The sequence below is a fragment of the Heptranchias perlo genome, chromosome 30 (assembly GCF_035084215.1).
Source record: "Heptranchias perlo isolate sHepPer1 chromosome 30, sHepPer1.hap1, whole genome shotgun sequence".
Lineage (NCBI taxonomy): Eukaryota > Metazoa > Chordata > Chondrichthyes > Hexanchiformes > Hexanchidae > Heptranchias > Heptranchias perlo.
Window position 1 is genome coordinate 16,112,883 of NC_090354.1, and position 27,332 is coordinate 16,140,214.

At 41.8% G+C, this 27,332-nt stretch overlaps 1 protein-coding gene across 1 annotated transcript; it reads right to left on the minus strand.

Moving 5' to 3' along the window:
• Positions 1 to 943: 943 nt before the first annotated feature.
• Positions 944 to 27,332, minus strand: LOC137300066 (beta-1,4 N-acetylgalactosaminyltransferase 2-like). Its single transcript, XM_067969162.1, is given in 13 exon segments — positions 944 to 1,155; positions 4,691 to 4,913; positions 5,467 to 5,531; positions 5,534 to 5,606; positions 11,881 to 12,068; positions 12,168 to 12,254; positions 18,602 to 18,782; positions 20,991 to 21,016; positions 21,019 to 21,027; positions 21,118 to 21,224; positions 22,990 to 23,118; positions 25,425 to 25,621; positions 27,321 to 27,332. Coding segments are annotated over 13 exon segments (1,509 nt in total).

Genomic DNA, 27,332 nt, shown 5'->3' on the forward strand with positions numbered 1-27,332 from the left:
ATTCAATACAACAACAACAAATACATTTGTATAATGCCTTTAACAGAGTAAAACATCCCAAGGTGCTCCACAGGAGTGTAATCAGACAAAAATTGACACCGAGCCAAAGAAGGACACATTAGGACAGGTGAAGTCAAAGAGGTAGGTTTTAAGAAGCTTCTTAAAGAAGGAAAGAGAGGTAGAGAGGTTTAGGGAGAGAATTTCAGAGCCTAGGGCCTAGACCGCTGAAGGCACGACTGCCAATGGTGGGGTGAAGGAAGTGGAGGGTGCACAAGGGACCAAAGTTGGAGGAATGCAGAGTTCTTGGAGGATTGTAGGGCTGGAGGAGGTTACAGAGATAAGGAGGGATGAGGCCAAGGAGGGATTTGAACATGAGGATGAGAATTTTAAAATTGAGGCGTTGGTGGATGAGAGCCAATGTAAGTTAGCGAGCACAGGGGTGATGGGTAAATGGGACTTGATGCAAGTTAGTTTATGGGCAGCAGAGTTTTGGATGAGCACAAGTTTATGGAGGGTGGAAGATGGGAGGCCGACCAGGGAAGCATTAGAATGGTCCAGTCTGGAGGTACCAAAAGCATAGATGAGGTTTTCAGCAGCAGATGGGCTGAGGAAGGGGTGGAGGTGGAAGTAGACAGTCTTGGTGATGGAGGGGATGTGGGGTCGGTTACAGAGGTTGCGAACAGTCTGGTTCAGCCTGAGACAGTGGGTAGGGAGGAGATGGAATTGCTGGCTAGGGGATGAAGTTTGTGGCAGGGGCCAAAATCAATGGCTTCGCTCTTCCCAATGTTTAATTGGAGGAAATTTCAGCTCATCCAGGGTTGGATGTCAGATAATCAGTCTGACAACACAGAGGCAGTGGAGGGGTCGAGAGAGTTAGTGGTGAGATAGAGTTGGGTGTCATCAGTTCACATAGGGAGCCTAGAGTTGTGTTCAACCATAGCCATTACATTTTGGTATAACATTTTAAGCGGTTTTTGAAATAATGTAGAGCAAGTTTGAAATCAACTTCACTTTTGCTGCCCCGTCTAAATGTTGCATACCTTTCTTCAACTGCTTTCAGTGAATTCTCTGTTGGTTTGTCCCTCTTCTGATGACTAATGACGACATCATTGCATGATCCCACAAGCAGTCTGCCAAGACCATCAATGAAAAATTCTAGGATTGATTCAAATTCAATTTTGTTGGTGAAATCATTATTGTTATAGAAAAACTAAACTTAGTGCTAAGATAGCACGGAATGGAAAAGGCAATTCAATCCGTCAATCCCACTTATATAATCCCACACTATATATAATCTACCCTATCATGAAATCTATTGCATCCATTAAATCAAGCCAAGTTCATTGGCTTTGGCTGGCTGTGATCCATAAGACTTTTTCCATCCTGAGATCTTGCCCCTGATTTTAAAAACCCGACCAATCTAAACGGCAGAGCCTCGTTTATATAAAAGTTCCCAGAGTCCCGCCTGTCACCCAGCCTGATCCACTACCTGGCCGGCGGGTGGGAGCAGGAATTTGGCGGCAGGAGGCCACACCCGTAGGAGCGGTCCCTGGTAGTCAGTAGTTCGAGGTGATCGGGGGCTGAGGTTCCAGTGCGATCGGAGCATGGCCGGGTGGCTTCAGCCTAATTTTAACCCCTCCCAGGCACCATTCTCGTAGGCCGAAGGGGATTAAAATTGAGGCCTTTGTCTCCCGTGCAATATTTTGTTATCTTATATTGTATCCATCTTTGCAAATTTCAATCATATCCCCAACCAAAGATTTCTGATCCTTGTTTTGAAAGAGTTAAACAACATAGTTTCAAATAATTTTGCCAGCAACAATTTTCTTCTTGATTGAGGCTTCTCAATTTTGAGCCTGTGACCTTTAGTTCTGTGGTCATAGTATAAGAGTAGGGCTGCATTTTCATCCTGTGTGGGTTTGCCACCGGAGGAGGTTTGGGGCAGGATTTCCACCTTCCGTCCTTACGATGCTGTGTCACACGCCCTATTTTCTGAGTTGGGCCTCATTTTACATACAGGGTGGGCTCCCGGCAGGATCTAGGCCACCAAGAAGGAGCCTGCTGCTTCAAGAGAGCAAAAAGTCGGCAATGCTGCAGCACCCAAAGGAGGGGGAGGCACAGTTAAAGGGGCAAAAACACCCTGAAGATTTTTTTCTTTATTTAATAATGCCTCCGGGAACAGAAACAGGCCCTGAAGAAAGGCAGAGATGCCCACTACTAGGCCCGCTCCCGCCAACAGTGGCAGTAATGGGCTTTTCATCACTGCCCCAGGTCTACCATCAGCCCTCTCCTGTTCATCCCTGGGTTGACTGTAGTAGAAGCAGGAAAATCAGCCAGGTTCCTAGGCCCTGCCCCTTGCCATCATTTAAATGCAGTGAGGTGGGCAAGGGTTGGGAGGCAGAGATCCCTGTGGCATGGGAGAGAAGCAAATGAATTGTGGCACTGGTAGGAATGGAGATGCTTGCCCACCCAATTTCCCTTCATTTTCTGCCACTACACTGTCCAATTTCGGGTGGTATAGCAGAAGAACATCCATTCTATTGTCTGCTTACATCTGCAGCCTCTATGCCTTTCTGCATTTCATAAACCTGAATCATGTCAGTCTTCAAACTTTTTTCCTGGAATGAAAACAAATTCACACCTGTGAACATCTCCTCATAACTTGGAGAACTAGGTCCTGGAGTCAACTTTATTACTTTTCTCTTAACCTTCCCCAATGAATCAATGTCCTTATTAATATGCCAAAAAAAAATCACACAAGATAATCCAAATATTGTCTTACCAGTACAAGGTTAGAATAATAGGCTTTGACTCATCTTCATAGTGATTAATCTGTTTATTTGATGAGCATTATCGCTGACAGTTTCATATTTACTGTAATGTTTAGAGAAAGATCACTGATCAGTCTGAATTCTTTCTGCACCTTTGCAAATGGCCACCAACCCGTATAACTCCTAGTTTTATTATTTTGATTTATTTTTTGTTATTTTAGCTACTTTTTTTTAGTTTTGTTTTGATTGAGAGCTCAATATAATTTTAATGGTGTTGCCCCGAATGGGAAGGCACTTCATGTGCCATAGTGGAGTTGGACTTCACCTAATCACACAGTCCCACCAGCCTAAAATAAGAACACCATATTTCCTGTCCCAATGTACATTGCCTAATATTTATTTACACTGAAATATACCTGCTGATTTTTTTGCCCACTTGCGTGAGAACCACTACAACTTTATTATTCCGGGGTTCTACAAAGGTTATCATCATAATTTGAATAAATAAAATCACACCAAGCTATGCACAATGGCCACTTGATCTCAAAAGAAGAATGAAAAACAAATGATAGGATCTTTCAGCAATGTATCTTCCAGGTCACATCTCTGAACTTGGGCCAAACCCCCAAAATTGCTGCAAAGTTATTTAACATGTAAACATCTGGGCAAATCTTGTGCTGATAAAGATGAGAGACATTAGTGCTGGTGAATGAAACATTTTCCTTGGGTTTTGCATTCAGTGTCGGTATCAAACACTCCAACCTCCAATCATTATAATGCAGATAAGTGTGAGGTAACGTATGATTAATGAGTATCATCAGTTCCTTTTCCAAACATTTGCATTACATGAGGGAATGTCCACTAGAAAAGTTTAAAAAAGGAAAAGGAATTGAAGATGTTGATTGTTTATCACAAAATCATAGAATCGTACAGCAAAGAAGGAGGCCATTCAGCCCATTGTGCCTGTGCTGGCTCTTTGAAAGGACTATCCAATTATTTCCCACTCCCCTGCTCTTTCTCCATAGACCTGCAAATTTTTCCTCTTCATATATATATCCAATGCCCTTTTGAAAGCTACTATTGAATCTACTTCCACCACCCTTTCGTGCATTGCATTCCAGATCATAACAACTTGCTGCATATAAAAAAACTCCTCATCTCCGATCTGGTTTTTTTGCTAATTATCTGAAATCTGTGTCCTCTAGTTATCGACTCTCCTGCCAGAGGAAACAATTTCTCTCCATCTAAACCCTTCAGGATTTTGAACACCTCTATTGAATCTCCCTTTAACCTATTCTGCTCTAAGGAGACCAACCCCAGCTCCTCCAGTCTCTCCACATAACTGAAGACCCTCATCCCTGGTACCATTCTAGTAAATCTCCTCTGCATTCTCTCCAAGCCCTTGACATCCTTCCTAAAGTGTAATGCCCAGAATTGAACACAATATTCCAGTTGAGGTCTAACCAATGATTTCTAAAGGTTATCAACTGAAAGTTTCAGCTGAATGTGAAACATCATCCAAAATGCTAATCAATAGATTAGATACAGACATTAATGCTATGGTAAAATATGACAAACATTAACAGTTGTAAAGATTCCTGAACTAACTGAATTAACCGAATTAACCATTCAGATAACAGACAAAAGGTAGCATTAAGTTGCAATATTCCGATTAACAAACAGTTTTCAAAATATTGAAGTTCATTTTAATCTTTGCTTTTTAGTCATATGATCTACAGATAAAACAAGTCTAATATTTTGTCAGACCAAATAGACTGCCTGAAACCATGTCCATGGTACATATTGCTTCACTAAGGTAGTTACCTAGGCATGAAGACAAACAAACCTGATTAAAACCTAATTATCACCATCCAGTACCACTATGAACAGAGAAACAGCACGATTGAATGTTCATTTACCTGAGTGAGCTACCCGTGCCAATCGAGGATCAAATCCAACACTCAGTACCATTTCTGTCCTGGCCAGGAAAAAGTTCACTACACCGCTGGTTACCACACAGTTTGGAAACCCATCCAGTGCCTGAAAGCCACCAGACTGGGAAAACAAGCAATCTCCATCATCATTTCCTTTTTCATACCACATCTTAAACTGGAATCGATTACCATCCACAGAGGCACCAACCTATAGGAAATTATATTTCTTGTTATTTGAGAAATGGTACATTGTCTCTGTTTTTTCATATTATCTACCATATCTGTAAACATTAAGGTCTATGTTTTCCTCTCTGGGGTAAGTTTAAAGAAGCAGACATGAGTAAAGTAGTGAGTAAAGTTTTTGTAAGTTTCTTTTACTTTGACTACAGCGAATTGTCTTTCAGATCTTTTATAATGGAAGCATTTTACCTCATTTCCGCTAGTGTTACCTTACTGATGCATTTCCTACATTACAACAGTGACTACAATTTAAAAATACTTAATTGGTTGTGAATCACTTTGGGACCTCCTGAGGTCATGAAAGGCAATATATTCATTCTTTCATTATTCCATGAATGACTTGGGGCCACAAGTTAATAGGTGCAAATCATTTTTTGCTGCTACAAAAATTCAACATAAAATCAATAGCTATATCTTCTATATAAATGATGATTCATTTTGGGAAAGCTTTAAACTGAAATGGCTATCAGATTGAAGTATCTGAAACACACGTCTCCACTTCCCTCCAGTTCCATACTTACCACATCCAAGTTTGTTTTTTCCAATACATCTACCAGCTTTTCCAACCTTGTTGCTTTTGTGAATAAAAATCATCATCCACCCAGAGAAGGTATTTAGTTGTGACCTGAGAAGCTGCCAAGTTTCTTCCAGCAAACCATCCCTGAGAAAAAAATGTCAAGAAGTTCAAGGTCAGTAAATGTGGACAAATTGGTTTGGTCTCAATAATGCTACATAAATGATAATGCTTATTTAAAGACACATGAGAGCAATAGAAGAAGGATTGCTCTGCTCCCTAGTGTTTCCCTCCCTCCACTAAAAGGCTTGTACATCTCTCAGTCTTTACTGCTGAAGGACACTGTCCAAAATGTGGAATAGAAGGGAAACCTGACATGTAAGTTAACAGAGAACAAGAATAGTAGCAAAGACTGCAACTCACCTAAAGCTGCTGACCCTTCTACAATAAGGAAACAAATTGAGATAAATAATAGAGAAAAGGCACAATTAACCTCACTGCCAGCAGGAATATTAACTCTTATTAAATCAAAACCAGAAGGACACATTCTTCTAAAATTACATGTCACAAATTGGGATAATTGTGTTGTTTCATTTGTGAAAAAATACCAGCACCATTTTTCCAAATAACAATTAAAAGTCAGGTGACTGTGTTTACTTTACCCCAAAGAAGGCCTTTGTTCTTTGTTGAATTAATTACCCTAAAATGGCAGGATTAAATGCCAAGACCTGTATTGTGTAGCTGTTAATGGGATAGAATTTTGTAAATTGATCCCAGCCTTCCAAGCCAAATCAGGAATTTACAAGTTCCAGCATTATGAAACATTGTCAAATATGGTTTTGTTGTGAATGCATGTTAAAACTGGCTAACTTAATATATGAAAATGGCTGTGCATTGTCTTAAAACTGTGAACTGCTATCCCATTGTTTTTTTTGTTTGATAATGGGGCAGAAATCGCTCCCGAAATAATGGAGAACTCTACAGCGCTCTCCATTGTTAGTGGTGAAATGGAGGAGCAGGTTCCGGCGTTTGCACACGCGCAGTGAAACGCAGAAATCTGGAACTTACTCCTAGTGGTTTGTTGGCGATATGACAGCTTCGAATTAAAGGGCCATCGCACACTGCAATCAGAGAAATCATTGAAAAAGTGTAAACGTGCTTATCTGCCCAGCTGAAAAGTAACTAATTACATCATCAAACAGGTACGCTTAAAGATACCAGCTCTAAACTAAGTTTTAACAGTGTGGTAAGTCTTGATGACCGCCAAACAACTAAAAATTAACTTTTAAAAATGTGGTGTCTCATCAATCCATATTTTAATAGTTTTTGGTAATTAAAAAATGTTTTTAAAAAAATTAATTTTTTTTTACTTTTCCTTTCTGTCTCTTTTCTTGAATTCAATTATTTCTTACCCTCTCTTTTTCTGCTGTGTATAACTGTTTTTACATTGATTTAAAATGTTGTACTTTTCACTTCCTGGTTTTCATGTTCCAAGCCTGCAGAGACAGTGAACGCAGCTGTCAGAAATGCTGCAATGTGATTGGTTGAGGGGAGAGATTGCTCCTCTCACTTCCCCCAGGGTCCTAGCTCCGCCTGAACTGACGCTGGGCTTTTCTCCGCTTCCTATTCGAGGAAGTGCCCGAAGAAAAGACCACGGTAAGTTAGTGGGTTAGTATAAATCTATGGAGTGGCGAGGAGTGTTGGTTCGCCACTCTGAGCAATTTCTATCCCATTATCTTTAAGATTCATTTGTTTTCAATCATAGAAATCAAGTGGATAAAAGTAACCCATATCCACTTAATTTCTATGAAGCAGGAAAACAGATGAATTCGTTTTTTAGTTCTTCTGTAATATGAAGTTATTGCCACCTACAAACTTTTCTCTTATGGTTTTACCAAGAAAACTCCTGAAAATGAAATCAGTAATGGCAAAATATTATTTCTTATGGATGTGACCCATGGCCACTTTCATGCCTGATGTAATGAGCTTTGGTTGGTGTCACATATTTAGAGATAGAAAGGCTGCCTATTTAGAGTGCAGTTAATGATCTAAATAGTGGGATGCACATTTAATACACAACTGGTGCATCAGAGCACTGGGATATAGGTGAGTACAGCAGCATCACATAGGTGGGCTACAGGTAACAGCATGGTATTGTCAAATAACTAAAATTACATATAAAGTAATAATGTTTCTGACTACATCAGTTTTACAATTAAAAGTTTACACTGTACCCACATGAAACTCCTTATCTGAGGGATGTGGCTTAAGACAACATTCTGTTACCAAGATGCATGAGACTGTTAACATTCACTGTGCCACTTTTATAGATTTTATTTCATTCCAAATATTTTTTTTAACTGCTGGAGAAGGGCGGATAAGAGCTCTGGTGAATCATGTGTGAGGAATCATAATTGTCTTGTACTCTAGATGGAGTAGGGTGATATATAGATTAATTAGAGAAAAATGCACAACCATAATAATGGGTGACTTTAATTATCCAAATATAGACTGAGGAAAAAGTTATGATAAGTAGCAAGGGGAGGGGTTTCAACAGTAAGTTCAGCATTGCTTTCCATGGCAGTATGTTTTTAGTCCAATCAGAACTGGATCCTGTCCATTAACTAACTTTCTATTCATACTATTATATTTCCCTTTTACCACACATCTGAATTTTTGTAACAAACCTTGTTGAACATCTATCTGTCCAATTGGTCACTTTGTTAGAGATTAAGATTGAGAAATAGTAAGCGAAACCATTTTACGTGAAAGAATCACTTATATAAGGTTCCATTTTATATTCAAATGCCTGTTGGAGGCCCACGCTTCAAGATTGGTTTGCCCTAAGGCAGCTCACGTCAGTGCTGGCTACACTCAGTAAAACCAGACTTTGTGATCGCCTGCAACCAACAAGGTAAGTTTTTCACGTTTACTTATGTGAATATGGAGCCTGGCAGAGCAGGAGTGCCAACTGGCCTACTAAGGTCTCAATGTGGCGGGCAAGAAGCGCAAGCACATTTCCAGCCTGAAGTGCGCCACCCATCAGATTTGTTATGGTCAATGCATTGACCTCAGGAGCGCATGTCTGTATTATTTAAAGGGCCAAATATTTTATTTAAATTAGGGCCTTGCACTTCTTCTGGACTCGTTATAAATTTTCAAATGCCCCCAGCACTTCACTCATGCACATCATGCACAGCACGACGTGGTGTTAACTGGCAGGAAGGCCCCCTCACCAGCGCTATTTAAAGGGATCATGCAGTACTTATAGATTAGTTGCTGGTTTATCATTTCAGGCTACTGCTTGACATCTGGATGCTTATTGGTGTGTTTTATCACTCTGCAAAGTTCATTTTGTTTGAAGAGAACAAGATTTTGCTGGCGTTGCACTTTTGTTGGCCGCCCTACAGATAGTTTGGCTGCAGTCGGTGATCTTATAAGGCTGCCTTCGGGGCTGGAGGACAAGGGGGAGAAGCAAGCAAGACACCACAGAGCAGCTGCCAAAGGATGGAGGAGGAGGTGGAGGGCACTGCGCAGGAGGCCATACTCACAGCGGGTAGTCAAGGAGCACTTCTTCTACCTCAACTTTACTGAGCAGCAATGTCTCAGGTGTCTTCGCTTCACCAAGCAGGTTATCACTGAGCTTTATCACCTGCTGCAGCCACAACTTGAGCCTTGAACCAGGGCATGGACATCACTGCCTGTGGGTTTCAAGGTCACTGTGGCCCTTAATTTTTATGCCATGGGCTCCTTTCAGGCTACAACAGGTGACATCAGCGACAACTCCCAGTTCGCAGTACACCGATGTATCAGGGAGGTCACTGAGACTCTCCACGCCATGAGAAACAACTACAGCCCCTTCACTGTGGACAGAGTAAAGCAGGTCAAGAAAGTACTAGGCTTTGCCCGCATGGCAGACTTCCTCAAGGAGCAAGGTGCCATAGACACCACACACATTGCCTTGCATACTCCCAATCATCAGCCTGGCTGCTTTTTCAATTGAAAGAGATTCCACTCCTTCAACGTCCAGCTGGCTTGTGACCACAGGCAGCGCATCATGCATGTCTGTGCCCGTTAACCTGGCAGCTGTGATGACCCTTTTATCCTGTGCCAGTCCTCTGTGCCGTCTTTATTCCAACCTGGCTGTCATGTTACAAGCTGGCTACTGGGCGACAAGGGCTTTCCCCTCTAGACATGGCTCATAACGCTGTCAGGAATCCGGGCACAGCCGCTGAGCAGGCCTACAACGAGAGTCATGCCGCCATGATAAACGTGACTGAGCAAACAACTGGCGTGTTCAAGCAACGCTTCCACCGCCAGGACCATTCCGGAGGAGCTTTGCAGTGCACCCCTGAGTGAGTATCCAGATTTGTCATTGTCTGCTGCATGCTCAGTAAATTAGGAGAAAATGGGAACGATTTTCAACTGCCACGTGCCCATTTCTCACCTGAAAACAGGCGAGGGGAAAAAGAAAATTGGTTGGGCACTTTGGCTACCACTTGGACACCCAAGGCTTGCCTGATGCAATTTTCAGGTAGGCCAGTAAATGGGCGCCCAGCTCTCCTGCCCAAGACAGGCGAGAGGCTGTTTAAATGTGCAAATTGGGGTCCTAAGTTGGTTGATGTACCACGTTTGCAATTTTCAGGTACAAATGGGCAGAGCCATGCACGCTCCACCCATTTTACCAGGTGTTGAGAGGCCTAAGGAGCGGTCCTTTAAGGGAGCACTGGAGGTCGATCACAAAATGGCCCAGCAAACTTTCAATTTTCTTTGGTGGTCTCAGGAGGAGCAGGAGTTCCATGATAACCTCCCACCACTCCCCAGCCATGACCTGCTGGCTGGCTCAGCAGGTAAGCTGGCCAATTTCCCATCCTTCCAGAGCAGGTGAGCTGCAGTGAAACACCCGCTTGGTGCCTGCAGCTCGCTGGCATCATGCTGGTACGAATGGTCGGGCGGAGCATCCGTTTGGCTGACTTCACGCTTGTTTCGGGTGCTATTTGAAAATCGCCCCTAATATTTCCACTGGTTGGTGAGTTGGTAACTGGAGAACATAAATTTAAGATCATCATCAAAAGAATGAAAGGATTGGATAGGAGAATTTTTTTTATGCAGAAGGTTGTTAGGACATGGATTGCCCTACCAGAAACAATGGTGGAAGCAGAATCCATAATAGCTTTTAAAAGGGACTTCGATAAATATTTGAAAAAGTAAAATTTAAAAGGGTTTGGCAATAAGACAGCGGAATGGGACTAAATAGATACCTCATTCAGAGAAAGAAAGAAGAAAGAATTTGCATTTATATAGTGCCTTTCATGACCGCAGGCCATCCCAAAGTGCTTCACAGCCATTGAAGTAATTTTGAAGCATAGTCACAATTGTAATGTAGAGAAACACTGCAGCCAATTTGCACACAGCAAAGTCCCACAAACAGCAATGGGGTAAATGACCAAATGATCGGTTAAGTGGCGTTGGTTGAGGGATAAATATTGGCCAGGACACCGGGAGTACTCTGCTGCTCTTCTTCAAATAGTGCTATGGGATCTTTTCTGTTCACCTGAAAGGAAGTTGGGGCCTTGACTTAGCATCTCATCCGAAAAACAGCACCCCTGACAGTGCAACACTACCTCAGTACTGTACTGAAGTGTCAGCCTAGATTTTTTGTGCTCAAGTCTCTGGAGTGGGACTTGAACCCACAATCCTTCTGACTCAGAGGCAAGAGTGTTACCACTAAGCGAAGGCTGACACCCAAGAGCCTCCTTCTCTATTGCAGAATTCTGTGATTTTTATTTTATAAGTCTGCATGGTTTTGTGAATAAACTTGATTTGGTCTTTATATAATATTCTCAGTCTATCAAAAGTGTCTGTGGAAGCTCAGGAACGAGATTCTGCTTATTCCACAAGCACTGTTGCAATTAGAATAATTGCTAATCCCCACAGGTGCAAGGGCAGAAAGCAAAAAGATGCAGACTTCAGATCATATGGGGTGTGTTTCAGATGCAGACTGTTGAATGAGGAACCCAAATCTGTACCGAAGGTGATGTAACTAAACTAAACTCTGCCCCTGTGGTCTCTGCGGAGTTTAGGCGTCCAAATATTCTCTTTATAATAAAACTCAGTGAATTGAATTAGGAAAACCATTTTCAACATGAATCCAGATGCTTTCAAGAAAGTCAGTAACACTGAGAAAAAATTATGATCATGACCTATTTGAAAATGTGACCTCTGCTACACATTTATAATGTGAATAATTATCAAATTGTACTGTTGGAAACATTGGAACTATCAACATTGAGATTGACAGTAAGTGGGTTACATGGTATTCGTCTGATATGAATCCAATTCACCTAATTGTGCTTTAAAATCTAATTTTGATTTGAAGTCTGTATAATACATAAATTGAATATGAAAATCTTTACTGTACCTTTGCGAATGGCATTATGTATTGTTCAATGTGGGGGCCTTCAATTTTTTCAGGAATTTCACTGTCATCTGCAATGATTATTGTCATGTTTGGGTAAAAATTCCGAATGCTATTTATCAAGATTCGAAGCTTATGATATCTTAAGAACGTCTTTGTTGTTATGGTAACCAAGGAATTGATGTCACTGTCTGGAATAAGGAAAAAATATCCAAGTTAGTTGAAGAAACAAATTGTATTGAAATGTTGAAATCTTTGATGCTTGTCACCCAAATTCCAACCAAAGTTACCTGCTCCGGGATCAAATAACCGTGGCATTGGGGGCTGCCTGATAGTGATTGGAAATACAGCGGTATGCTCTTCAAACTGAAAATACACTTTTATAAAAAGAAAAATATGTAAAATATGCACCAAACAACACATTTTCTGTGTAGCAAATTTATAACATTTCACTGACTGTAACAGAAATAGCAGAGGCCATTTGCTCCTTTATGGGATACATGCAAATTAAAAGCTAACCATATTTTATTCTGGATTTTAAAAGCAGTGGGGAATCTTACTGTTAAACCCATTATTACAACCATCTTGCTGGTGAATCGTCCATTATATCATTGGTAGAGGAGCTCAAAGATGAGGCTGTAATAAGAATGACTTTGCTCGTCCCTGTTGATATGAACTGAGGTCCTGCTGAGGGAGTATCAGGAGTTAGGAGCTAAATTAAAAAGCAGGACCTCAAGAGTGGTAATCTCAAGATTATTACCTGTGCTCTACGGTCTGTTCCCGGGGACGCACACTGAGACGGACATCAGCTGCGGCTGGAAGACCATCAACTCGGTGAAAGACGCCCTTTGGTCTGCCCGAAACTTGCTGGTCTTCCAGTACAAGGAGCTGTCCTCGACCGAGTGTTGCAGACTGGCACATTCCAAGGTCCAGGACTACGTGCTGAGGGACGCACTGAGGATGGGTGCGGCCGCCGCAAAGGCTCTGTGGGGAAAGGCAACCGTTTAGAGCCTTCCCGCCATTGTATACAGAGGGGCTGCAATCAGGGAAAAACCCCTTTGGGCAGAATATAAAATTCTAACTGATGTAATGTAACTGTAATGAATCTGTAACGTACCTGTTATCAAAAATGAGTATTGAGTGTATTGCAATGAGGCTCCCTAGAGTGTCAATAACTGTAATTATGTCCAATGTGTTCATTGAACTGTACTTGATGGAACCTGCAAATTGTATAATCTGTATTGTGTACGTTTGGAATGTGATATGACAACTGTATTGTATGTATTGCTGCAAATTTTATGAATAAAGTATATTTTTTGAAAAAAAAATTACCTGAGCTACATGCTAATTGGCATAGGGATACAGAGATCAGGAAGGTGAACATGTGGCTAAAGGAGTGGTGTGGGAAGGAGGTGTTCCATTTCATGGCACACTGGCACCACTACAAGGTGCTAGCGGAAAGGACAAATAGGGTGGTAAAAGGGACTAATAAATTGGGGGAGGTCTCAGTCAGAAACAATAGTAGAAATGATAGTTTAAAGATTTAAAAAATGGATGAGAGCAGAGTTCAGGTCACAAACAGTGATATAGATACCTCAGGTGAAAGGAATACTAAAATAATTAAAGTAGTTACAGCAGGGGTGACAAATAAGAAATGTGATCAGTAAAATAATGTGAGAAAGACAGCATCAGGGCAGAAGGGCAGGTTAGAGTCTCTTACCCAAATAAGAGTTTTATATACTAATGCACGGAGTATAGGAAATAAATTGAGTGAATTAGAGGCTCCAATGCAGCTTAAAGGGTATGACATAATGACCATTACCGAGACATGGTTGCAAGCTGATCATGATTGGGAGTTAAATATTCCAAGTTATAAGGTCTTTAGAAAGGATATGGAAACTGGAAGAGGAAGAGGAGGAGGAGGAGTAGCCTTGTTGATTAAAATGTTAGTAAGAGAGGATATAGGTAAGGGAAAGCAACCAGTGGAGACCTTATGGTTAGAATTGAGGAATAAGAGAGGACTTAAAACTGTAATGGGAGTTGTCTACAGGCCTCCTGATAGCAGCAATGATGTGGCAGAATGTATCAATTCAGAGATTAGAGAGCTTGTAGCAGCAACAGGGTTGGTTTAATGTGAGACTTTAATTTTCATATAGATTGGGAAGAGCAGAGTAGCTCAAGTCAGAAAGGTAGTGAGTTTCTTGAGTGCATTCAAGATAGTTTTCTGGAGCAATATGTTCTAGAAGCAACAAGAGGGCAGGCCATACTAGATTTAGTAATGAGTAATGAGCCAGTCTTAGATAATAATCTAACAGTAAGGGAACATTTGTCTAACACTGATCATAATATGATCAAATTCAATGTTAGGTTTGAAAAGGAGTAAAATTAACACAGTTACTAAGATTCTAGATTTTTGTAAGGCTTACTTTAATGGGATGTGACAGAGACTGATGATAGCAAACTGGTCAAAACTATTATTGGGTAAAACTACAGATGAACTGTGGAAGATGTTGAAAAAAGAATTTAGCTTAATACAGGACCAGTATATACCCCTAAGGGGCAAGAGCTCTACTTACCAAATAAAACAGCCATGGTCGACAAAAGAGGTGAGAGATAACTTAAAACTAAAGGAAAAAGCATACAAAAGTGTAAAGAATAGTATAGATCCAGGGGACTGGGAGAGATATAAAGAACAGCAAAGGAAGACAAAAAGATAGTAAGAGCTGCAAAAAGGGAATACGAAAAGAAACTTGCGAGGGATATCAAGATTAACACAAAAAGTTTTTACAATTATATTAGAAGGAAAAGAGTAGTCAAGAGTAATGTGGGCCCTTTAAAAACAGATGTGGATAATATTTCCAATGAAAATAAGGAAATGGCAGACTTGTTGAATAATTACTTTGTGTAAGTGTTCACAGTAGAGGAAGAGGATGATATACCTGACATTCCAGGGAAACTTTTAATGAATCAAGGACTGGAACTTGCTAAAGTTAACATAAGCAAGAAAACAGTATTAGAAAAATTAATAGCACTAAAGATTGACAATTCACCAGGACCTGATGGTTTCTACCCCAGGATTTAAAGGAAGTAGAAGATATTTCAGATGCTTTAGCCATAATTTTCCAAAGCTGTCTTGATTCAGGAATTGTCCCTTTAGATTGGAAAATTACAAATGGAACTCCATTATTTAAGAAAGGTAAGAGAGAGAAATTAGGAAACTATAGACCTGTTAGTCTAACTTCTGTTGTAGGGAAGTTATTGGAATCTATAATTAAGGACAGTGTGACTGAGCACTTAAAGAAATTTGAGCTGATTAGAGAGAGCCCACATGGATTTGTAAAGGGTAGGTCATGTCTAACGAACCTAATTTAATTTTTGGAGGATGTAATTAAAGTAGTCGGCAGGGTAGTCGACAGATATAGTTTATATGGACTTCCAGAAGATATTTGATAAGGTTCCATATAAGAGACTAGTAGTTAAAATTAAAGCTCATGGAATTGTAGCTTTAATTCTATATAATAGAGAGCCATATATTCAAGTTTGCCAATGACACAAAGATTGGTGGCTTAGTAAGTAGTGTAGATGGGAGCATAAAATTACAAAGAGTCATGATAGATTAAGTGAGTGGGCAAAATTGTGGCAGATGGATTTCAAAGCAGGTAAGTGTGAGGTCATCCATTTTGGACAAAAAAAGGATAGATCAAAGTATTTTTTAAATGGTGAAAAATTAGGAACAGTGGGGATCCAAAGAGATTTAGGGGTCCATGTACACAGATCGTTAAAATGTAGTAGTCAGGTACCAAAAATAATTAAAGACACTAATGGAATGTTAGCCTTTATAACTAGAAGGCTAGAATATAATGGGGAGGAAGTTTTTCTACAGCTATGCAAAGCCCTGGTTAGACCACATCTGGAGTACTGTGTACAATTCTGGGCACTGCACTTTAGAATGGATATATTGGCCTTGCAAGGAATCCAGCGCAGATTCACCAGAATGTTACCAGGGCTCCAAGAGTTAGATTATGAGGAGAGATTACATAAACTAGGCTTGTATTCCCTGGAATACAGAAGGTTAAGGGGTGATTTGATTGAGGTTTCTAGGATTTTGAAAGGAATTGATATGGTAGATAGAGAGAACTTTTTCTACTGGTAGGGAGTCTAGGACAAGGGGACACCACCTTAAAATCAGAGTCAGGCCATTCAGGAGAGAAGTTAGGGAACATTTCTTCATGCAAAGGGTGGTAGAAGCATGGAACTCTCTCCCACAAAAAGCAGTAGATGCTAGCTCAATTAATAATTTTAAATCTGAGATCAATAGATTTTTGCTAGCCAAGGGTATTAAGGGATATGGCATCAAGGCGGGTGGATGGAGTTAGGACACAGATCAGCCATGATCTCAATGAATGGCGGAACAGGCTCGAGGGGCTGAATAGCCTACGCCTGTTCCTATGTTCCTAATTGTAGTTTAAATAAGAATTTCCAACATGATGGATTAGAGCGATACAGTGTGGTGGGATTACACCCATGATTCTCCACAGGATGGTCAAATTCAGAGCTGAGGCAAAGAGTAATTTTAATCCCCAAGAACGGGTGGGTTGGGGGTGGGTGGGTAATTAAAATGATAAATGTTTTGAGTGCAAATGCAACCCAGGTCCAATGTGCCCACTTCCGGGTTTAATGGAGGCACTTTTGGATGCAGTCTGGACCTTAATTTGTTCAGTTGGGTGGGTAGTTATCACAGCAATTAACGTCCTTATGAGATGTTAATTAGATCTTTTTAAATTGGAATTTTACTGACCTTTAAACTTAACGCCTCCAGCATGGGTTTCCCAGGGCTTGTGAATCTTGCCAGTGAAAAGGAGGTGAAAAGACAAGTGCCAGGCAATGACCATCTCCAACAAGAGAGAGTCTAACCACCTCCCCATGACATTCAACGGCATTACCATCGCCGAATCCCCCACCATCTATATCCTGGGGGGTCACCATTGACCAGAAACTTAACTGGACCAGCCATATAAATACTGTGGCTACAAGAGCAGGTCAGAGGCTGGGTATTCTGCGGCGAGTGACTCACCTGACTCCCCAAAGCCTTTCCACCATCTACAACGCACAAGTCAGGAGTGTGATGGAATACTCTCCACTTGCCTGGATGAGTGCAGCTCCAACAACATTCAAGAAGCTCGACACCATCCAGGACAAAGCAACCCACTTGATTGGCACCCTATCCACCACCCTAAACATTCACTCCCTTCACCACCAGCGCACAGTGGCTGCAGTGTGTACCATCCACAGGATGCACTGCAGCAACTCGCCAAGGCTTCTTCGACAGCACCTCCCAAACCAGCGACCTCTACCACCGAGAAGGACAAGAGCAGCAGGCACATGGGAACAACACCACCTGCACGTTCCCCTCCAAGTCACACACCATCCCGACTTGGAAATATATCGCGGTGACTTCATCGTCGCTAGGTCAAAATCCTGGAACTCCCTTCCTAACAGCACTGTGGGAGAACCTTCAACACACGGACTGCAGCGGTTCAAGGAGTTGGCTCACCACCACCTTCTCAAGGGCAATTAGGGATGGGCAATAAATGCTGGCCTCGCCAGCGACACCCACATCCCATGAACGAATAAAAAAAAAGAGCCGGATCATGAGGTAAGTGCCTTTATTGCACTACTTATGGGCCAGAAGGAGCAGGTGTGTTTCCTACAGGCCCAACAAGCTTACCCGCCACAATCAGACCCCCTCCCCCCAAAGTCCGAGAACCCTCCCGGTGTCTGAGACCCCCTCCGATGTTCGAGACCCCCTCCAATGTCCGAGATCCCCCAACGATCTCCGTCTTCTCACATCCGCAACCATTTCCAACTTCTCACCTCCTCAACGATGGCCGACTTCTCACCTCCCAAACGAGCTCCGATTGTTCATCTCCCCAACCATCCCCGACTTCCCACCTCCCAAACGATCTCCGACTGTTCACCTCCCCAATGATATCTGACTTCTCACCTCACCAACGATGGCCAACTGGTCACCTCCTCAACGATGGCTGCTCACCTCCGCCCCCCCCCCCCCTCCGCCTCATCACTGAAATCGGGACAACCATACAACCCTCAAAGATCCCGACCTTGCTCATACAAGCTCCGAAGACTCTGATCTCACCCTGTTCTCCGCCACATAAGCCCCAAAAACTCTGATCTCTCCCCGGCTGCTTTCCCACCCAACGGGCAGCCAGCCTGTCAATCTAGCTGGCTGTTGGGTGTGAAACCCGACAGTTACATTTTTATCCTACAAATTGCGATTGCACATTCCGACCCGCCAACTTCACTTTCGGGTCCAATAAACTTCCACCCCCCACCCCCCCCGCCCCCACCCCCCTGCTCTCTTCCTGGCTTCAAGTTAAAATCCAGTCCAAGGTGTTTCCGATCAGGAAGTGGAGTGGAATCAAAAAGAATTCTGAGAAAGTGTAACCGTACAGCACTCTCATGAGCCTCTAATGGTTGGTCATAATTTGTCACAGGCAGAGATCTGGGAAGAGCCCTCATTTTGTTAGATTGGAATGTCTCCTATCATAGGGAGCAAAAAACTAAATAAAAAATGTTTTTGTTTTTAATGTCTACAACATGAAGTGAAGGTTTGGAATCTGCCAAGTAGGGGGATTTATTCAGGTTGAATTGAAAGGCAATTCAAAACTACTTTAACAAATGAAACATGAAAGGCTGTACTTACCTATATCAGCTGTATTAATGTGATACTTTTTGCTTGTGTAAGTAACATAATTGAGTATAGTATTGATGAGTTCCAAACTTGAGCTTGTTAATGTCAATTCTTTTTCACCTAATCCATTTAACACACCCTCAGGGGCTACAGCAATTGTATTAAATACTCCTTGTGTAGCTTTCAGTTTAACCTAAGCAACAAAAAATAGATAATTTACCTCACACAAATGTCAAGCAGTGCATACAATATTGTCATTATACAGTATATTTATGTAAGTGAGCATTTGGGAAAATGGTGGCAGTCAGTGTTTGGCAAGTGAAGTCCCACAACCTTTATTCTCTGAAACTTTGAACTGTGATTCATTGAATCATAGAATTTCAGGGGAAATATAGATTCTGTGTACAACGGATTGGAGACTGGTATTATTTCAAATAATAGAAGACCTTATGGGTCCAATTTTGCAATCCTGGTTAAATAGCCCACCGGGATCTAATCACATTGACTGATGTGTTTTGCACAACAGCGGGGAGCTAGACTTGCTGGATAATGTGAGCTCGGTTTATTAATATAATTTAAATAATCTCCGTGTGCTGCTGGTACCTTGGGTAGGAAGTGTGACTGCATGTGGGGATAGGCTTGCGGCTCACATTTAAAGGGATGCATCTACTTACAGGAAAGTCTAAGCTTTTTTAAGGTTCAGAAATATTTTTCACAAGTTTTCAGCCTTTATAAAGGCTTTATGAGGAAGAAGAAGAATGCAAGGACAGAAAACCCAAGATGGAGTTGCAAAACAGAGACTGTATCTAAGTGGTGGAGTGGCACTGCCCCTGATCTCCTGTTTGATGGTTGGTAAAGTGGAACTTAGAACTCCAGGGTATCCTTACCACAAGATGACAATGCAATAAACCTGGAAGATGGTAGAGCCCAGACTCAGTGTTGTCTACAGTACCTGCAGCCCGTGGCAATAGATGTAGAAGAAGACAATATACTTTAAGGAATCTGGCAAGATAATACTACCCAAAAGTACCATGTCTCAGGTAGATAGCCACACATTCCATGCCACAAAGTGTTGCTTGATAATTTGTTCATTTACAGCTCACCAATGCCAAATGCTTACAGAATCTTACATCTCCGTCATTGCATGTCATGCATACCCACAACTCTGCACGGCACATATTCAAGATGCAACATACAACTGAAAGCCTTGTGAAACTCGCATCTTCCATAAGCTAAACATATCAAATCTTTGTAACACAGCCTAGCTGCATGATGCATGATCACTTACTAACACGCAGGTTGGCCTGCAGGTTGGGCACATGTATGTCACTGTGCATGTGCCCTTTGAACTTAAAGCCTCTCATGAATACTTTTTCTGTTTGCACCACAAAATGGCACAAAATTCAAAGGAATGGGTTCCAGTTGGAGAAAGGCTCACAAATCACAGGCCATTGACTCATGGCATATTAGGGCATAGAGACAGCAGTAAAAAGATGAAGCATTGGCCTCCCCAATCTTAGATGTTAAACCATTCTGCTCTTATGCCTTGTCCCTCTTCTCACATACCCCATGCAGATATACACGAGAAGCAAACATTACACATTGGGGTAGATTTTCAATTTGCTGCCTGGGCATAAAACTGGCATTGCCGATCAGCCACCCATTGTTGAAACTGTCCAATTTTCATTTCTATTGTAGGTCTGGAAGACCACCTGTCAATAATGGAAGTAGACCAAAGCAAGACAACACCACAATACCTGCAATCCTCTGAAATTTGCAAACACCGTCACTGCACAAACATCTGGATCTTGTGTTGGAAGGCATCTTGGCTTCAAAGAACATTTACAATTTTTGCAAAATTTGGAGCCTAGCAAAATTGGCCCTTAGATATTTTTGCCCTTATGAGGCAGCAATACAATAGTGAATAGTGCTGAAGTGTCACTTTGAATATAGTCTACTTTTCTTCATTTTTTCACACTAAATTCCCACTTTTTACTCTTATGTATGTGCTTAATTTAAATTAATGGATAATTCAATTTTTTTAGTGCAAAAATGATTTTGACCTAACAGGACTCATCTCATCCAGGAAGCAGCACCTCCAACAAATCAGCACTGTCAGCACTGGATTGAAGTGTTAGCCTAGATTGTGTGCTCAGATTCTGGAATGTGGCTGGAACCCAAAACCTTCTGACTCAGAGGTAAGAGTGCTATCTCTGAGCCAAGCCTAACTGACACTCAATACCTTGTTGGCAATCATCATCTGGACACACATGTCGAGAATAGCACCTTGAAGGCGGTGCAGGAAGTCTACCAATAGCTGTGGAACTGTAGCCCAGAGTGAGTCAGTGTCTTCAGAAGATGTGAAACTTGGAGAAAAAGAGAAATTTAAGATTTTACATACCACATAGTTCTGTCTTTTGGATGATGCACACCTAAACCTGAAGGAAGAGATTAAGTTTTATATGAAATGAAAATATAAAAATGAATAATGTTCATTGCTTTACTGAAAATGAAATTGATATTCTAACCTGGGATGATGATCGATTGTAGTGGCATTACTTCGACTCCTTGGATAGGAAAACTTAGAGGAGAATTGGGTTGGGCTATGATTATATCCTTCATGGGTGATTCATTCCTGTATAGAAGTAGGTCATTATAACAATACAACTTTGTACATGCACTCTACTTTTGTTTTCATCTACAATTAACTTGAATCAAGCATATGATTTTAACATGGAGGCGGGAAGGGACCGGGGCGGGGGCGATGGGGGAACATAATCAGCCGTGAAAACCAGAAGGCACGTTGGCGCATCGTAATCTGCGATCGCGACCTTAATGAGGTCATAAATTTTACTTCCGGGTTTTGCGCCCGGCAGCTAGCCTCATTGATAGGCTGGCTGGCTGTTGGTCAGGAAGGCCGGGGATCGGAGAAGAGGGAGGATGGGACCGTGTGCCATGGAGGACATGCGGTGGGTGGATGGGGTTGGTGGGGGGCGGTGGCTGATGCTGGGAAGAGATCAGAGGTCGCTTGAAGAGCTTGACGCGATCGGAGGTCGCTTGCAGATCGGCAGAAGGGATCGGATGTTGGGTGGGGTCGTGGGGGGAGGCCACCATCTGGGGAGTCCACCACCGGTGGGGGGGGGGGGGGGCGTTTCAGCACCGGGGGGAGAGGTCCAGCATCAGTAGGGAAGGGGGGTCTAACATCAGGTGGGGGGAGTTTGGGATTAGCTGATTGCGGGGTCATGTTGCGCCAGGTGAGCGCTTGTTGGGCCTGAAAGAAGCACTCCTGCTCCTCCAGGCCCATAAGCAGTGCAATAAAGTCACTCACCTCATGGATCCAGCCCTTCTTCCCAACTTTCACCTAACGTGAATCGGAAGCGATGGGAAACCTGACCAGGTACGGTTAAAGTTGTTTAACTTTTGTAATAACAAAGTATCGGCCCACCGGCTATAAGTGGGGGCAGGACTTCTGGGTGTCTGTTGTGTGTGCGCATCCAAACATGCCTGGGTCAAACCTGGAAGTTGGAGCCGGGATGTGGTCCACTATTTTTACTGCCCACCCGTTAAAATTACCCCCAAATGTCTGCTGTTAAACCCAGTTAAAATTGCACTGACCCCAAAATGTTATTGCAGCAGCTGATAAGCTACAGCAAGATCCATTAAGAATAATCCTGAGTTCCCTTCCATGGTGGAGAAGCACGGGATGGGGAGGGGGATCCCTTCTCATTTTGGGGCTGAAGCATATTGTTGAGGAAGAGCAGCGGGAGTTTTAATCTGCATCCTAATCTAGGATTACTTGGGGTATATATTGACCTTTGGGTGGCCGACTGGCGGAGTGTGCTGGTTGGCCGCCCATTCGGGCGGCAAAGTAATCCCTGTGATTTTGAGGCTCCGGCCTAATTTACATTCGCCAGGTGAACTGCGGGGGCTCCCAACAGGCATTCCGATGCAGCTCACCAGATTCAGCACAGATAAACAGGCCAGAGCTGTCGCTAGGAAGGTAAGTCGAGGGGGGAGGAGTGGGGGGGATGGTCGCGATTGTGGAGGGTCGGGGTCACGGGCGGCACCGGCACTCCTGCTCCTCCGGGGCCCACAAAAATAATTCGACTTAACTTTGGAGGGCCTCTTCTTTTCCATCGCCATGGAACCGTGCCCTGGACACTTGGCAGCAGGCCCATTTTAAAATGGCATCGCTGGTGTTAATGGGCGATAAGGCCGGTGGCCCCACTTTGAGGCTGTTACAGCTCAGTTAACGCCAGGGGAGGCCACTCGATCGCCTTGATCCTGATACTGGGTGCCTGAAATGGGAAGAATTCCATTTCCCACTGAAAAAATACAAAATGTGTGCTTTGTGAGAGTTACTAATTGCTCCAAAGAACGGCATTTTCAAAATTAGATACCTCTTTAAGTGTTTTTCATATTGTAGTTTTCTCCTTTCTTTGACTGATAAAATATCTTTCTGATCATAAGATCTTTCTAAAGGCAATAATCTCCCAATGTTACAGCTGCAAACATTTTTGCCATACAACCTGTGGAGGATTTAAAGTTGACATTAGCCAATGTGACAAATAAAAGAAAATGACATTCCTATATCTGTTATTCATTATAATCACATTCAATGTATGTATCGCTACATTGATTCATAAGACAGATTCACTCAACTATTGCCTCTATCCTTGTCAACCTTGTTTGGATAGGTTTTAACCGTTCACTTGGCGTTCTCAATTGAGAACGGCAAGTGAACAGTTAAAAGTGGTTTGGGTTTCTTCACAGTGATGTAGCTTTCTCTGCTATTCCATTCTGTCCTAGGCTCTTGGGTAGGAATGTGTGAGTATTTAGCCATAGGTTGAGACACGCAAATACTGAGCAAAGCACTTTCAAATGGATAGTTTTATTTGGTTGCCTTTGTCATCAGAACATAGACTATAAATTCAAAGATCAGCAATAACAATGTTTAGGTGAACAAATTGACTTGTTCTGCCTAGTATTGAGTGCTCTGTGATAAATTGGCTGTCTGTCACATCTCCAATCTTAAGAAAATCTCTGTATTTTTAACTAATCTATTTATAACATCTGGCTGGTCACTTTAAATTTGACTATGATTATGCTGAGAGAATCTCTCATCCTTCTCTGTGCTGACTTATGCTCTCCACGCTGGCGTGAACGCACATCACATTCTGATATGCAGATGTTAACTGCTGTATACTTAAAAGAATTAACGAAGATCATTGTCATCACAAATGTGGCAGATTTCAACTCCGTCAGCTCATGCACTGTGAAGCTGAAGAATCACTTAATATGCATTAAAATGATGTGGAGATGTCAGGAGTAACTTTATTACTGTCTTGGATCATAGAATCATATAATGGTTACAGCACAGAAGGAGGCCGTTCGGCCCATCAAGCCCGTGCCGGCTCTTTGCAAGAGCAATCCAGTTAGTCCTATTTCTCCGCTTTTCACCGTAGCCCTGCAAATTTTTTCCCTTCAAGTATTTATCCAATTTCCTTTTGAAAGCCGCAATTGAATCTACTTCCACCACGCTTTCAGGCAGCGCATTCCAGATCGTAACTACTCGCTGTGTAAAAACGTTTCTCCTCATGTCGCCTTTGGTTCCTTTGCCGATCACCTTATATCTGTGTCCTTTGGTTCTCGACCCTTCCACCAATAGGAACAGTTTCACTTTATCTATGATTTTGAACACTTCTATCAAATCCCCTCTTAACCTTCTCTGTCATAGTATTAATATGTACTGTATTTAAGATATCCTGAATTAAAAATAAATAACTTTAAGATTAGTACTTCTATTTTGTCTATATTCCTTTTCCATTTTCTCTCTTGGTCTCTGCTATGCTACTTTTTTCATTACTTCTTTCCTATATCATCCACTTTATCATTTTATTTGAACATATTTGAAGGTCAGTAATGTTCATAATTTTTCTTCTGAACCCACCAACCCACTGTCCATTTTAGAGCTGGGATCCGTATCATTTAAAAATAGCCTGTGATTAACCAAAAAATTAGTTTCTAAGGGCATTTTTCAGCAAATAGAAAGTCAGATATCTTACAGTTTTATTTCATTATAGCACTATGTCGATGGTTCATACCTTCGATGGAATTTTTGGAACTCTCTCAAATACAAAGTGACTAATTAGCTGAAGCATTGATAGCTGCATCAAGTGGGGTTTTCTTATCAGCCATATCAAGTTGGGGCTAATTGCCTCCAGCAATGAATGAGTCATGTTATTCCATAAAGTATTAATCATTTATATTTATCTTTTTCCTGTTAGCTTTCAATCCTGTTCTTAAACAGCTACTTATCAGTTGTTTGCCTTGACTGCTGAATAACACTTTGCTCATGGCACTTTCCCACAGCCATTGTGTTCCTGCTCTTTAGAACTCTCTTCCAAACCATTGCTATCTCTTACCCTGCCTTCAACTTTTTCACTAATGGTATTGCTTTCCAAAGACAAGTCGAGCCATTCTGTGCTGTGGCATCGTGAACCAACTCAGGCATGTTGTCCATCAGCCCTGGCGGTTTGGAGGATGCTCCGTTCATTCATGTAATATTGGGGGCTGGTACACGGGATCTCCAGGAGCGGATCTCTCATTGGTGCTGGGTGGGTCATCAGAGTGGGGGCATCTCCACCAATTGTAAAAGCACTGTTCAGCAATGGATTTAGTGTTGACAATATTCTGCTTTAAATAAAGCAAACTTGCAACTGGTGGACACAATACAAAATTCCTTAAATATTCCAAGGACAGAATTAAGAATAGATTAAAAAATTTCTAAAATGGGATTCATTTCACGTAATAAATATTATACAACAAGGCTTACCAGCTTCCTCCGTATGGAGACAGAAAGGTTAGTTTTTCCCATGGTGTGAGGTTTAAGTGCAGGTTAGTAGTGGGGTTGTTCATCTTCATAACAGGAATTAAATTCCATGATGTTATTAATTTAATTTTAGTGAGAGGCAGGAGCAAAAACACCACCATTAAATCAACATGATTCCGCAAATAGTTTTGTGTTGCATGCTGAAAAAGAAACAAGCCAAATTAAGAATAAAATATTGAGTTAAGCAATATATGTAAAATCATTTCAAAGCCTTTAGAATGACTTCTACTTTATTGTTTTGAGACTCATTAATAAGGATTTTGCTTTTCATAGTATTTTTATTTATCAAAATTAAGGGGGATTTTAGCTGAGCAAAAATATGAGATCTATGACGAAAATACAAATTACGGGTTTTGGAGAGCTATTATAATTCATGCTTCTTACTGTATGATCAGTCTCAACAATTGTCTAAGCAGATGAGATTTTGGTGTCTGGACAAGTATGCTGTTGTACTGTTGTACATGCCTGCTCAAGATTGAGGCCACTGAATGTTTGAACTAAACCTGACATTTTTACTAGAACAGCAGGCACCAAGCAGTTTTACTTAGGTTAGGAAATTAATGCACACAGATTTTAAAGAAAACAATGCCTAAATTGTAGCTGAGTTCATAGAATCATAGAATCTTACAGCATAGAAGGAAGCCATTCGGCCCATCGTGCCTATGCCAGCTCTTTGAAAGATCTAACCAATTAGTCCCACTCTTCCACTCTTTCCCCATAGCTCTGCAAATTTTTTCTTTTTTAAGTACAGTCCCCACCACTTACACCGTCCATGCTTATCCCTGGGCATCCGCCTATTTTAAGCGAATGGCACTAACCATTTGCTATTACCATTGAATTCAATTACAAAGGCAGCATATTAAGCAGGGCAGCCACATCGGGGAATTCAATAACCTTCTCTAGCCTTGTTAAAGTGTGATTAAGTGCTGTTCACTATTTACCTGCGATGCCTCAAAGCTTAGTGTTGGACTAGGATAGGAAAATGAGTTAGGAGGAAAGACTGGACAAAGGGGATTTTTAACTTGGAAAAGATATATCTGAGCGGTGATCTTACAGATGTACATAAGATTGTTAAATAAACCTGGAATATTACTTTAAATTAAATTGTGAGAGCAAACTAGGGGACACAGGTTCAAACTAGTAAAAGATAATTTTAGAACTGATATCAGGAAATTCTTCACACAAAGAGCTATCAACCTGTGGAACAGACTTCCAGATAAAATAATGGATGCAAAATCCCTGGAATCATTTTAGAAAGAGTTGCACACTGCAATGGGTCGGGGTGGCGGGGGGGGGGGAGTGGAGAGGGGCTTTAGGATCATTCTAGATGGATGAATTAAGATGGGCTGAATGGCCTTCCTCATTCGTAATTATCTGCCGACGCTGGTTGCCTAAGGGCACACCAATCTTGCAGGGGGGACTCAAACAGGCGTTAGGCCCCTTATTTACATATACAAAGGGCCGAATGCTTGTTTCAGGCGTGGACACTGCACGACGACTTTTGGCCTTTACCGATACGGTGGGCGGCACACTTTTGGCTCATAATGAGTGTGTGCTTAGTGTTAATTGTATCCATGTGATTTATGTTAATTTGTGTTAATTGTGTTCAGGTGGTGCGTATCAATTGGGGGCTCTCTTGTATCGATTTATATGAGAGCTGATCTAGGGTGAGGGAGGTTGATCTTGGTGAATAAAGGCTTGGAAGCATCTGAAGAGCAAGCTCTAGTATTCTATCCTACACCACTTGGCTATCCAATTTATGACACAGCATGACTGGCATATTGCAGGCTAAGGAGGCTGTTTGGTGCCTGAAAAACAGGTCCGAATTTCTAGGCTTACATTGTCAACCAT